The sequence below is a fragment of the Macaca fascicularis genome, chromosome 20 (genome assembly GCF_037993035.2).
Source record: "Macaca fascicularis isolate 582-1 chromosome 20, T2T-MFA8v1.1".
NCBI classification, from domain to species: Eukaryota; Metazoa; Chordata; class Mammalia; order Primates; family Cercopithecidae; genus Macaca; species Macaca fascicularis.
The window spans coordinates 11,160,565-11,175,277 of record NC_088394.1 but is presented as its reverse complement, the minus strand read 5'-3'; the positions used below and the strand labels follow the sequence as shown (position 1 = coordinate 11,175,277).

The 14,713-nt window shown below is 38.3% G+C and overlaps 1 protein-coding gene across 34 annotated transcripts in view; it reads right to left on the bottom strand.

Moving 5' to 3' along the window:
* Nucleotides 1-14,713, bottom strand: part of ATF7IP2 (activating transcription factor 7 interacting protein 2) — an 89,338-nt gene that overhangs the window by 13,393 nt on the left and 61,232 nt on the right. For 15 of the 34 annotated variants that reach the window (XR_012429222.1, XR_012429223.1, XR_012429224.1 and 12 more), the window contains one exon: nucleotides 10,541-10,698. The exons of 13 other annotated variants lie outside the window; for them this stretch is intronic. Coding sequence is in view for 17 of the 21 variants with exons in the window: in XM_065537282.2 (XP_065393354.1) it covers nucleotides 10,541-10,698 (158 nt within the window). In the remaining 4 variants the exon portion in view is untranslated. Of the gene's footprint in view, nucleotides 1-6,723; nucleotides 7,006-9,503; nucleotides 9,606-10,540; nucleotides 10,699-11,858; nucleotides 12,781-14,713 lie in introns of those variants that run through there. 6 more of the 34 variants (XM_074027728.1, XM_074027729.1, XM_074027730.1 and 3 more) reach the window with 4 other exon arrangements.

The following is a 14,713-nucleotide window of genomic DNA, read 5'->3' as shown; positions in this document are numbered from 1 at the left end:
CTGAGGTCAGGAGGTCCAGACCAGCCTGACCAACATGGAGAAACCTCGTCTCTACTAAAAAATACAGAATTAGTTGGGCGTGGTGGCACAGGCCTTTAATCCCAGCTACTTGGGAGGCTGAGGCAGGAGAATCGCTTAAACCTGGGAGGCAGAGGTTGTGGTGAGCCGAGATCGTGACATTGCACTCTAGCCTGGGCAACTAGAGAAAAACTCCATCTCAAAAAAAAAAAAAGAATATTTGATTTTTGGCTGGGCGCCATGGCTCACGCCTGTAATCCCAGCACTTTGTGGGGTTGAGGTGGTTGGATCACCTGAGGTCAGGAGTTCGAGACCTGCCTGGACAACATGGCAAAACCCCGTCTCTGCTAAAAATACAAAAAATTACCAGGCGTGGTGGGAGCTCTACTCAGGAGGCTGAGGCAGGAGAATTGCTTGAACCCGTGAGGCACAGGTTGCAGTGAGCCAAGATTACACCACTGCACTCCAGCCTGGGTGACAGAGAGAGAATCCATCTCAAAAAAGAAAAAAAAAAAAAAGAATATTTGATTTTCTATCCACTTTTACCCTCTAAATTGTCAAATTTCTTTTATATATATTTTTGTCTTCTAGTAATAGTCATAAATTGGATGAAAGACTGATAGCTGTATTTTTCGTTGCTAATCTGTAAGAAAATTTTAAGTAATTCTTCTCAGATGTTCATTATATGACAGTCAAAATACTTTATCAATCTCAAAATCCTTCACTTAATTTTTCTTTGGTTGAAGCTACAGTACTTCCAATTAATGCTATTTGAGAGTGTAAGAAACTGAGCAAAAAGTCTTTAAAAAGGAAGAATTTTTGGCAGTCTCACTATATTTACGAGGTAAATAATAATATTTGGGACCCACCAAGGTGAAGGAGCCCTGGCAAACAGTCCAAACTTTCAGATGGGATCCATGGTAGGCTATGTCTTAGAGACCAGAATGAACTAGAGGTAGAAGGAGCCTTACCAAGATTACTACAAGGCTTGTGATACCATTCCCCGAGTAGATTAGGTGATCAGACCCCTACTCTATTTGACAAGCAGAGGATTAGCCTTGTCTTTTGGCAAGACATCACTTAGAGCCTCAACAATTTTTCAGAAACTATCAAGCATGCCAAAACAAACAAAAAAACCAGAAACTGACAGAAAAACAATAGGAACAGATGCACAGGTGATCCAAATACTGGAGTAAAAACAAGAGCATTAAAACTATGATTAATAATTTTAAAAATATGGAAGATGGAGCATTCATGAGAAAGGCATACAGTCTATGAAAAAAAGACTACACTGAAATTAAGTACAGTCAGTTCATATAAAGACACCATCAGGGAAACAACATGACTTTGGGTCAGGAAAGTATTTATAATAAATGTATCTGTCAAAAAAACTTGAAAAGACAAAGCAAAAATCTTCATAAAAGAAGATATCCAAATGGCTAACATGTAAATTCGCTTAATTTTCATTATTAGAAGGAAATACAAATTAAAACCACAATGTGATGCTATACACCAGTATGGCTAAAAAGAGATACCACCAAGAGTTGGCAAGGATATGCAGCAACAAAAATCTGTACTTATAGTGGGAGTATAACTTGGTACAACTTCTTTGGTAAACTGGTTGGTGGTATCAGACCAAGATACACATACCTTATGACCTAGCAATTCCATTTCTAGGCATATGTCCAACAGAAGTGTATGTATGTACATTCACCAAAAAACATGTAAAAGAATGTTCACAGCAGCACCATTTATACTTTCCCCAACCTGCAAACAATCCAAATGGCCATGAACTAAACAGATTAACTGTGGCACATTCATATGATAGATATTACACAATTGTGGCATATTCATATGATAGATATTATATAGCAATGAATAAACTGCTGAATAGCAACAGCACGGATGGATCTCACAATGCATAATGTGGGATGAAAGAAGACATAAAAGAGCTCACTGAGTATGATTCCATTTCTATAAAGGCAAAAACAAAGCAAAAGCAATTTATGGTGTTAGAAGACTGATGACTAGGAGAACAGGCATAAGGCAGGCTGGATGCCATTGGTGTTTCTTAATCTGGGTCATTTGTCACTTTGTGAAAATTCATCAGGCTAACACACTGTTCATGCAGCTTTCAGTAGATATTACATGTCAACTATATTTTTAAAATTATGTCTGTATATAAAGCTGTTAATGCTTATCCTGAAAAATCCATTTGTAAAACGGCAAACTTATAGTCTAACTGGAATTCCACTAGATTTTGATGTAATGATATGAAACTATTCAATTAACTGCTACCAGTGAAAGCTCTTTTTTGTTTTTGGGCCAGAGTCTCGTTCTGTCGCCCAGGCTAGAGTGCAGTGGCGCGATCTCAGGTGACTCTAACCTCCACCTCCCGGGTTCAAGCAATTCTCCTGCCTCAGCCTCCCGAGTAGCTGGGACTACAGGCGCACACCACCATGCCCAGCTAATTCTTTGTGTTTTTAGTAGAGATGGGGTTTCACCGTGTTGCCCAGGCTGGTGTCAAACTCCTGAGATCAGGAGCCTCGGCCTCCCAAAATGCTGGGATTACAGGCGTAAGCCACCGTGCCCAGCCCAGCTCTTTTTTAATGAACCACATCTGGGAGGAAAACTGAGGAAACTGGTAATTTTTATGGAAGCCTGAGTGTGACTAACATATGTTATCTACTTGTAGTTTACCTTGGAGAAACACTTCTATGTCTAAAATTAGTAATTCATTTCTCCAGGCATTGTTATTATGTAGTAGGTAAGAGCATAGGTTCTGAAGACAGAATGTTTAGATCCAAATCCAGGCTCTGCCATTTACTACTTGAGTGTTTTGGGGCAAGAAACTCTGCTTTGATTTCCTCATCTGTAAAAGAGGGATACATTTATTATTAGGATTAAATAAATTTTAATAAACAATGAGTAGGATGGACAGGCGTGGTGGCTCACGCCTATAATTCCAGCACTTTGGGAGGCTGAGGCAGGCGGATCACCTGAGGTGACGAGTTCAAGAGCAGCCTGGCCAACATGGTGAAACCCTATCTCTATTAAAAACACAAAATTAGCCGGGCGTGGCAACACATGCCTGTAATCCCAGCTACTCAGGAGGCTGAGGCCGAAGAATCGCCTAAACCCGGGAGGTGAAGGTTGCAGTGAGCTAAGATCGTGCCACATTGCACTCCAGCCTGGGCCAAAAGAGCGAAACTCCGTCTCCCAAACATCAACAACATCAACAACAGCAGCAACAAAAGAATGAGTATGGAGGAACACATGCAAAATAGTAGTAACTTTCTTAAGATACTGTGGCTCGTAACTCCTTCCTGTCCCCCTTTCTATCTCGGTAAACATTTCTTTATCACATGAAATTCAATGTGAGATTTTTTTAGGCCGTATTAATATTTTATTCAATCAGTACTGGTGAAATGGTCTGCTCTTGGGTGCCTTAGACCCTGCTGCTTACTCTTTGGAAGTAATTGCATATAAAGGCATTTTCTTCCAACTTAAGCAAGTTTCATTTTTGTCATGTGTTCTGGGCCATAAACTTTCTCTTCTATGAGCTTCTGCAGCTCAGTTGTTATTGCCTTTCCTATTTCCTCTTGACTCTAAAAACAAAAATGCTTAAACTTCTAAATCCAGCCATACTACAGACACAGACAACAGTGGCACTAATTCCTTCAATACCTGGGGCATGAGAAAAAACAATGATAAAATCCGGTTTTCTCTAGAGCCAGGATAATAACAGGGGGAACAATATATGTCTTTTTTCCTTTGTAAGGGTTCCTTTATTTCTTAAATGTTTTTAAAAATTTAAAAATAGATAATGTATACGAAAGTACATGAATGACATGTAGAACAGCTATGATGGAGTCCCACACTTACGGAATCTGAAAAATTGGGGGAAAAAATATCTATTTGAAGACATTAGAAGGCTGTGGAGGCAGCCATAACCTGAGAGACCAATAACTAGAGAGACCAAGATCCAAGAGACGTGAGCTAGACACTTGGCCAGTGTTCTTCTCTCAAGGCATTTGTCAACTCAGGCACACAGGATGCTATGAAACCAAGCAAAAAGTGACTGAAATCACAGAGGGCTGGTATTGAGGAGCCAAGAACTGGAATATAAGACCAGCAATAGGAGGGGAGCCACAGACCATATCCCAGGCAAGAGGGCTGTAACACAAGAATGGGGGAAAATAAGAAATCACCAAGTCTTATAAAATCTGCAGATCAGCCTCAGTTCTGCTCAATTTCTGAACAGATTGAAATGTTGTACTGTATCTCTATTGCCACATAATAATTTACTCCAAAACATAATGGCCTAAAAATCCAAACATTCATTATCTCAATTCCTGTGGGTAAATAAGTAGGAAGTGGTGGAGTCAAGGGTTCTGGCTCACATTTTCTCATGAGGTTGCAGTCAGGATGCTGGCAGGTGCTGTAGTCACTTGCTCCAGAGCAAGTGATCTAAGAGAGAACAAGGAAGCTAATGTATTTTATGATCTACTAAAATAATGTCACTTGTGCCATATTCTATGCATTAGAAGTGAGTCACTAAGTATAGTCCAAGATGGAATTAGGCTCCACATTTTAAAGGAGGGGTACTGAAAATTTGTGGACATATCTAAAATCCAGCACAGGTGCTGTGTCTCTCTGCTGCTTTCCAGAGTACAGGGTGAGTCTAGTCTAGGGGAAGACATCATTCAGAGCCTTTACAATTTCCAATATACAATATCCAGTAATCAAACACAAAATTAGCAACTGTCCTAACAGACAGGACAAAGATGTAAAACAGCAAACACAAATAGAATTCAAAGTGACCCAGATAGGAGAGTTGTCAGAAATAGATCTGAAAATCTCAGTGACTAAAATGTTCAACACATGGATGGCAAGGTAAATAATTTCACCAGAGAATGTGAATCTGTAAAAAATAACCAAGAACTGAAAAATATACAAATTGAAATTAAGAATTCAATACATGAGTTTAATAGCTACTTGGATCAAGTAAAAGAAAGGATTAGGATTAATAAGCTGGAACACGATACAGGTTAGTTGAAGATACCCAGACAAAAGTATCTAGAGCAAAACAGATGCAGTATATAGAAAAGCACATAATTAGAAACCAGTAAGATAGAAGACATGGAATGCTCCAGAAGCAGTATCTGAAGCAATATCAATAATTTTCCCAAGACAATGAAAGGTATCAAGCTACAGATTCAAGAAGGGCCAAGTATACTCCCCACCACCTAACATCTTATATTAATAGTATATTGATGAAAACCAAAGTAGATTATCTTAAAAGCAGCTGGAGACATATCTTCGAAAAAGCAAAACTAAAACAAATGTTAAAACATTTCAACAGAAATAGAAGTCAGAAAGCAATGTGATGAAAATAACAGTGCTCAAAGAAAATAGTTGCCAACCTATAATTCTATACCCAAGTTAACATACCCTTCAAAAATAAAGACAACATGAAGTCATTTCCGGATAAAAACTGACCGCATTTTTTTCTAAGCAGAATTAAAAGCAAAAGAAATAATAAATAGAGATCTTCATGTGGAAAAAAAAAATGAGCCCAGATGGAAAGATGAAACTACAGGAAGAAATGGGCAAGAGAAAACATAAATATGTGGGTAACTCTAAATAAACAATGATGGTACATAGTAGTCATCCTCTGGGACTTAATGTAAAATTGAAGTGCACAAAAACACATAAGATGGGGAAAACAGTAAACAAAGCTGAAGTATTCTAAGATCAAGCATTGTCTACAAAAGAGCAGAAGTAGTACTCCAATGAGTAAAGAATACATGTCATCAGGATAACTTCTAAGGGAATAATGAAAACGGTAAAATTAACAAGTTAATGGGGAATGGAAAAAAAGATTAATTCAAAAGACGGCTAAAACAGAGAGACAGATACATATGAGGAAAAGGACCATAAAACTGGGCAAATAGAAAACAGATAGTAAGATTGTAATTATAAATCCACACACATCAGTCAGATTACACTAAGCATACATCACTTTGCTGATTAAATACAATGCTAGTGTCCATGCAGCCATATTCAGGTAAGTAAATTTTAAATTATCAGCACTTCAGAAATCCATATGCCTCTATCCTGTATCATAAACTTCCTCACCATAAATGGCATATGTGGTACTAATCTCCTTGTTTTACTCTCTAGATTTACTATGCAGCTTAGAATCCCTGAATCATACACTTTGCTTTATGGCTATTTTTGAACTTCATTTAAATGGAATCATACACGTCTTTTGTGTCTGCTTTCCAATCATACTTTGTGGGAATAATCCATACTGTTGCATGTGACTGCAGTTCCTTCATTTTCTTTCATGCACAACATTCCACTGTACAGATTTACTGTAATTTCCTTTTCAACTGTAGATGGACACTTTCCTTTCAGTTTCTGGCCGTTATAAAAAATGCTGCTAATAAACATTCCTATACATATATTCTATGGCATATGAACATGCAATAGGCATACCTCTAACTAGGGAATATCAAGAGATGGGACTGCCAGGTCAAAGGATATTCATATCTTTGATATTTCCAGATAATGCCAATTTTCTTTTAGACTACTATACCAATTTACTCACCCAAGAACAAAATATTAAATACAACTTCCTTTATTTCAAAACCTCACCAATACCCAGTAGTCAGATTTTTAAATGTATTTTTTCCTTACCTGATATGAAATGATATCTCATTGTGGTTTTAATTTGCATTTCCCTGATTACTAATGAAGATGAACACCTTTTCATATGTTTATTGGCCATTTCGAACTCCTCTTTTGTGAAGTGGATGCACAAGTCTTTTGCCCATTTTTCTTTTGTATTATTTGGCTTTTACTCATTGACTTGTTGAAGTTCTTTATATATATTCTGCGTACTAGTCCTCTACAGGTTATATGTGCTGCGAGTATCTTCTCCAACTCGGATGGCCTGTCTTCTCACTATCTTTATAGTGCCTTTTGAGAAAAGAAGTTTCTAATTTTAATGTGGTAAAATTAATCCATTTTTCTTTTATGGCAAGGGCATTTATGTCTTAAGAAATCTTTCCCTACCCAAGTTCATGAAGACTTTATATATTCTAAAAGCTCTATAATTATAATATTCTAATATTCTATTCTAATATAATTCTAATATCTAAAGCTTTATAATACATATTCTAAAAGCTTTATAATTTCCTTTAGATATTTTTAGTTCCTTAATCCACATGAGTTTGTTTTTATAGCTTTACATAGGGGTCCAATTTCATATTTCCCCCAACATAAACAGCAAACAAGATGGTACCATTTACTAAAAGTCAATCATTTCCCAAATGATTGACTGCCACACAGTCTCTACCACATATCACACGTACATACACACATGGGTTTCTGGACTCTCTACTGTTACACTGATCTACTTGTCCAGCACGTGCCCATCTCATACTCTGCTATTACTGTAGCTTTGTAATATCCTAACATCTGATGGCAAATTCCTTCCATTTTGTTTCTCTAAACAGTATCCTGAGCTCTGAACCCATTGCATTTTAGAATCACATTAAGTTCTATAAAATTACACACTGACATACTGACTGAAATTGTACTCTATGATGTGGACAAAGGAGTATTATATTTATATAGTATATCTTTTAAATTGCTTTTTCTTTAATATCTAACATTTTATATTTTCTTCAGCTATTGTTTGTCTTATTAAATGTATTCCCAGGTACCTGATAATTTTGGGGCTTCTATAATGGTATTACAGCTTTTCCAAAATTTTATTTCCTAATTGTTTCTATCTTGTATTCTCAACAGGAATACAAAAGATTTCTTAAGATATTTGAATTCAGCAATCTTCTTTTACTCTTATTAAATTTTAATAATCTGTAGGCTTCACTGGATTTCATACATACACACCCCAGTCACCCAAAAATAGTAATAATATTGTTCCTTCTTTACTAAACTTTGTATTTTTCTTTTTCCCCCAATTTTTTGGCATTCTTGCATTAGCTAAGACATTCAGTATGTTATATAAAATGGTGACAGCAGGCGTCTTTCTTTTGTATCTCCAAGGAACACTTCCAATGTTTCACCATCAGATTTGTCTTAGGGTTTTTGTAGATAATTTTTGTCAGATTAAAGAAGTTACCTCTTATTCTGAGTTTGCCAAGAATTTATTTTAATCATAAATGGGTATTTTATCAAGTCCTGTATCTATAGTGAGTTGTGAGTTGATAATGGTTTTTCTCCAGGCAAATCACATTATTTATTTTATTTTTTGAGACAGTCTTACTCTGTTGCCCAGGCTGGAGTACAGTGGCGTGATGTCAGCTCACTGCAACCTCTGCCTCCTGGGTTCAAGCGATTCTCCTGCATCAGCCTCCCGAGTAGCTAGGACTGCAGGTTCGTGCCACCATGCCTAGTTAATTTTTTTTTTTTTTTTTTTGAGATGGAGTTTTGCTCTTGTTGCTCAGGCTAGAGTGCAATGGTGTGATCCTGGCTTACTGCAACCTCTGACTCCTGGGTTCAAGCAATTCTCCTGCGTCAGCCTCCCGAGTAGCTGGGATTACAGGCATGCACCATCATGCCCAGCTAATTTTGTATTTTTTTTTCTTTTTGAGATGGAGTCTAGCTCTGTCCCCCAGACTGGAGCGCAGTGGCAAGATCCCGGCTCACTGCAAGCTCCGCCTCCCAGGTTCACGCCATTCTCCTGCCTCAGCCTCCTGAGTAGCTGGGACTATAGGTGCCCACCACCATGCCTGGCTAATTTTTTGTATTTTTAGTAGAGACGGGGTTTCACCGTGTTGGCCAGGATGGTCTCGATCTCCTGACCTCGTGATCCACCTTGGCCTCCTGAAGTGCTGGGATTACAGGCGTGAGCCACCGCACCCGGCCTAATTTTGTATTTTTAGTAGAGACAGGGTTTCTCCATGTTGGTCAGGCTAGTCTTGAACTCCTGACCTCAGGTGGTCTGCCCGCCTGGGCCTCCCAAAGAGCTGGGATTACAGGCATGAGCCACCGTGCCTGGCCAATTTTTTAATTTTTAATTTTTTTTTTTTAGTAGAGATGGCGTTTCACCATGTTGGTCAGGCTGGTCTCAAACTCCTGACCTCAAGTGATCCACCTGCCTCAGCCTCCCAAAGTGCTGGGATTACAGGCATGAGCCACCACGCCCAGCCACATGAATTGATGTTGAATTGTTAAACCAAGGTTCCCATACTCTTGAGTCAAACTCAACTTTTATAGACTATTGAACTTGGTTTACTAGTTATCTTGTTTAGGACACCTGCTCTATTTTGTGGTTTAAAGCGGGCTGTAATTTTCCATGTCTGTAAAATTTTAAAATTGATTTTATAATAGTATTAGGGTTACGCTAGTCTCATAAAATGAGCTGAAGAACGTTCCCTTTTTTTCTGTTCTTTGGAAGAGTTTGCTTAAAGCTGGTGTTATTTCTTGCTTAAATATTTTATAAAACTCACCATTAAAGCCATCAGATTCAAGTTACACATTTGTTACACCTATCCGCACATTCACCATGGGCTGAGAGTGCTGCCTCAGTTTTATAAATCCCAGGGTTCTTCCTTCAGAATAGAACATGAGATAGATTTGTTCATATAACAGACACAAACCACTGCTAAATTGGATATATTTTTCTATAAAGTGCTATTTTAATGGTGTCTTTTTCACTTCCATCACTACCACTTTTTATTTTTTGTTACTTCATGAGTTTCAGCACATGCATCAATAAGGGGTCACACTACAAAGTGTCACTGAAATGCGGCTCTTGCCTTCATCAACTAAATGCCTCCTTCACAGAGGCTTCCTGGCTTAAAACAAAATGTGGTCACAACTGCATGTTAAATCCCCCAACACAAACATAAATGGTTTAGATCTGTAATGCTTCTCCTTTGTTTTAGAGCCTCCTTGTGTACGCATAGTTATTTGTGGGAGAGGGTGTTCTTCAAACAATGGCCATCATTCAATCTACTTATCTTTGATTTTATGTTTTCCTCTTTTTAAAAACTCAAGTATAGGGCCAGGTACAGTGGCTCATGCCTGTAATCCCAGCACTCTGGGAGGCAGAGGCAGAGGCAGGCAGATTGCCTGAGCCCAGGAGTTCCAGACCAGGCTGGGCAACATGGTGAAGCCCTGCCCCTACAAAAAAATACAAAAAATTAGCCCAGTATGGTGATTGCACACCTGTAGTCCCAGTTACCTGGGAGGCTGAGGTGGAAGATCACTTGAGCCCAGGAGGTCGAGGCTGCAGTGAGCCATGATTGTACTAGTATACTCCAGCCTGGGCAACAAAGTGAGACCCTATCTCAAAAACACCCACAAAACCCTAAAACCAAAAAAAACCCACAACTGAAGTATAATATGTAAAAGTAAAACTATAGGACATTTTAAGAGTCAATGTTAAGAATAATCAATATTATAAAAATCCAAAACTGTGATGAAGAAAAAATTCATTATTATAGATTTAGATAAATTTATGCATGTTTGCAGAAACACCTACCTTTCAGAAACAGACTTATTTTGATCTGCTGATAAATTAATTTTTTTACTTCCTTTTTCTGAAGGGTTAGAAGGCTCATAATTCACAGAAGACCTTTCAACTGGACTATTAACTGACTCCAGATTCTTATCCAAAATCATAGCCTCTGAATTTGCAACCTATTAAATACGTGAGAAAAAAGCAGTTGAGGGGAATTTTACCAATCATATCCTTCCAAACAAAATAAGGATTTTCAAAGTATTCTTGCATACATATGGCAAAACATAAGTTAAATCACATGTATTTCGATGGCTGATGACCATGATTGTGATTTGCCTGCCAAAATGAATTTTTAAAAACTCTGAAGAAATAAAAATGATGGTATACATCAACTTCCTAGCTTGGATGGAAAGAAGGAAAAACAAATGTTCAGGTACTTAGACAACACTGTATTCCTGTTAGACTAAGTTTTAGGAACTAATAACTTAAGAAAATTTTACTTTTGTTATACTTCTAATAAGACTAAAAATAACTCAGATTGCTAACTTGCTCTTCCAATTGCTGAATTTATTTAAAACTTGAAGCTGAAACATTCAGTGTTCTCAGCTTTGGTTAAGAATTTGCAGCATTTTATATATATATGTAAATATATATGTACATTAATTCAAAAGGATCAAGGGACAGCATGAACAAAAATGTACTGGGTGCCATGGAAGCCGGGGCACCTGTCTGTTGCCCCAAACCCATAGCAGTGGTGGCTAACCCCCCAATTCTATACTTGCAGGATCAGGGGCCCAGTTCACCACAGCAGCACTATCAGTTGGGTGCTCATCTGACATCTGGGGCAATGGCAGGCCCAATCCGTTGCAGTGGTAGTGACCATAGGCCAACTTTTCCTGAATTTCCCACCCAATAGCACTGGGGATTGAGGTGGCACCTGCAGGGGCTAAATGGGAGACCCTGTGGAGCCAGAAGAGTGAAGCTAAGCAGTATGGCACTGTAAGAGCTCTGAAAAGTAAACTGTCATTGAAACCGCAGCTTAAAAGAAGAGGCCAGGATCTACACACTAAAGCTAAACAGGGGAACTTCCTGCTGAAAGAGAGTCCTATGCTTAGTGTTTTCAAAGAGCCCTCCATGTGACTGGATACTGAGACACTGGATCCTTCCAAGGCACTAGCAAAAGGGTGTCCAGGCAAAATCTTGCCTTTCTCTGCATACTCTTCTGACAGTGAGCCTCCTAGAGTCTTCTGCAATCTGGACAGGTTGAGAATTGCCTAAATCATTAAGTCCTGATTCCTTTCTGCTAAACAGTTTCTTCTTCAGTTTTTCTTTTACTCACATTGTAAAAAGAAGCAAGAGGAAATCAGGCCAAACCTTCAACACTTTGCTCAGAAAACTCACACGCCCCATAATCCCAGCTACTCAGGAGGCTAAGGCACGAGAATTGATTGAATCCAGGAGGCAGATGTTGCAGTGAGCCGAGATTGTGCCACTGCACTCCAGCCTGGGCAACAGAGCCAGACTTTGACTCCAAAAAATAAAAATAAAAGAAGAAATAAAATCTCATAAGTCAAACAAAATCCAAATTCATTGTTTACAAGTTCTGCTTTCCATGTAACTGTAAGATACAATGCAACTAAACTTCCTGCCACTATATAACACAAATCCCCTTTCCTCCTGTTTCCAATAACATGTTCCTCACTTCCTTTCAAGTCCTCACCAACAATGCTTTTAATGTCTACATTTCTACCAAAAGTTTGTTTATGATCTAGGTATTAAGTCCATGGTAGGTTTTCTCCACTGTGCTCCTCATTTCCTTTTAACCCCCACGGGCAGTCTTTAACTTCCAAATTTCTACTAAGAGTCTGTTCAAGGCAATCTAGCCTTTTTATAAAGCATGCTCCTCAAAACTCTTCTAGTCTCTAAGCACTACCCTACTCCAAAGCCACTTTCACATTTTTAGGTATTGGTTACAGCAGCACCCCATACTTCCCGACACCAAATTCTCTCTAAGTTTCCTGAAGTTACCTTAACAAATTACCACAAACTGCATGGCTTATTTTATCACAGTTTTAGAAGCCAAAAGTTTGAAATCAGTTTTACTAAGCTAAAATCAAGGTACTGGCCTTCCTTCTGGAGGCTGCCTGTTTCTGGACTTGAGGCCCTCCTCCATCTTCAGTGTACTTGATTCTCCATCCTTTGCTTCCATTGTCTCATTTCTTTTTTCTGCTTTTGACCTTGCCACATGTTTTGTAAGAACCCTTTTGATTAAAATGAGCCCACACAGATAATCCAGGATTAACTACCCATCATCTCCAGGTACTTAATAATACCTACAAAAACTCTTTTCACCATGTAAGGTAACATATTCACAAGTTCTCAGAATTAGGTCATGGACATCTTGCAGGGACCATTTTTTCCATCTACCACAGCTGTAGAAGGTCGAAAAATCACTATCAACTATCTTGGCACAATTAACTCAAACATGACATTTACAGAACATTACAGCCAACATTCTGTACATGGAACATTCATCAAGTGAATATGCTGGCCTATAAAATAAGTTCAACTTTCAAAATTTAAGGTTTACATAGTACGTTCTCTGACTAAATGAAATCAGGTATTAGAAAAATAAAATACCTAGAAGTCACAAATATTTTGAAATTAAACACACACTTCCAAATAATTCACAGGTCAAAGAATACAAGGAACATTATAAATCATGTTGAACTGATGAAAAACAAAGATATGACAGAACCCATGACAAAAACCACATGATTATCTCAAAAGATGCAGAAAAGGCCTTTGACAAAATTCAACACTTCATGCTAAAAACTCTCAATAAACTAGGTATTGATGGAACGTATCTCAAAATAATAAGAGCTATTTATGACAAACCCACAGCCAATATCATACTGAATGGGCAAAAACTGGAAGCATTCCCTTTGAAAACTGGCACAAGAGAAGGATGCCCTCTCTCTCACTACTATTCAACATAGTATTGGAAGTTCTGGCCAAGGCAATCAGGCAAGAGAAAGAAATATGGGGTATTCAAATAAGAAGAGAGGAAATCAAATTATTTTTCTTTGTAGATAACATGACTGTATATTTAGAAAACCCCATCATCTCAGCCCCAAATCTCCTTAAGCTGATAAGCAACTTAAGCAAAGTCTCAGGATACAAAATCAATGTGCGAAAATCACAAGCATTCCTATACACCAATAACAGATAGAACCAAATCATGAGTGAACTCCCATTCACAATTACTACAAAGAGAATACCTAGGAATCCAACTTACAAGGGATGTGAAGGGCCTCTTCAAGGAGAACTACAAACCACTGCTCAAGGAAGTAAGAGAGGACACAAATAAATGGAAAAACATTCCATGCTAATGGATAGGAAGAATCAATACTATGAAAATGGCCATACCGCCCAAAGTAATTTATAGATTCAATGCTATCCCCATCAAGCTACTATTGACTTTCTTCACAGAATTGGAAAAAAATACTTAAAATTTCATATGGAACCAAAAAAGAGCCCACATAGCCAAGACAATCCTAAGCAAATAGAACAAAGCTGGAGGCATCACGCTACCTGACTTCAAACTATACTACAAGGCTACAGTAACCAAAACAGCATGGTACTGGTACCAAAACAGATATATAGACCAATGGAACAGAACAGAGGCCTCAGAAATAACACCACCTATCTACAACCATCTGACCTTTGACAAACCTGACAAAAACAAGCAATGGGGAAAGGATTCCCTATTTAATAAATGGTGTTGGGAAACCTGGCTAGCCATATGCAGAAAACTGAAACTGGACCTCTTCCTTACACCTTATACAAAAATTAACTCAAGATGGATTAAAGACTTAATCGTAAGACCTAAAACCATAAAAGCCCTAGAAGAAAACCTAGGTGTTAGGAACAGTTTCTCTTCAAAGGGTTTGACCCCCCTTGTTCTTTGTTCTATTTTATAAGTAATCTTTCCTGCCTTTAACATGCCCAGGCATGCCTCCATCCACCAAGATTGTAGCCGACCCACACTGCCTTAAAGTTAATAGGTACAAACAATAAACTTCCTGGTTCTCTGTCCTATTCTAAATGCTAAATCTAGTCAATCAGGATCAGTTTAGATTGACCCCAAGTAACGGGGGAGGTGGGGGGGAGGCAGGGAGGACACAGAAACGG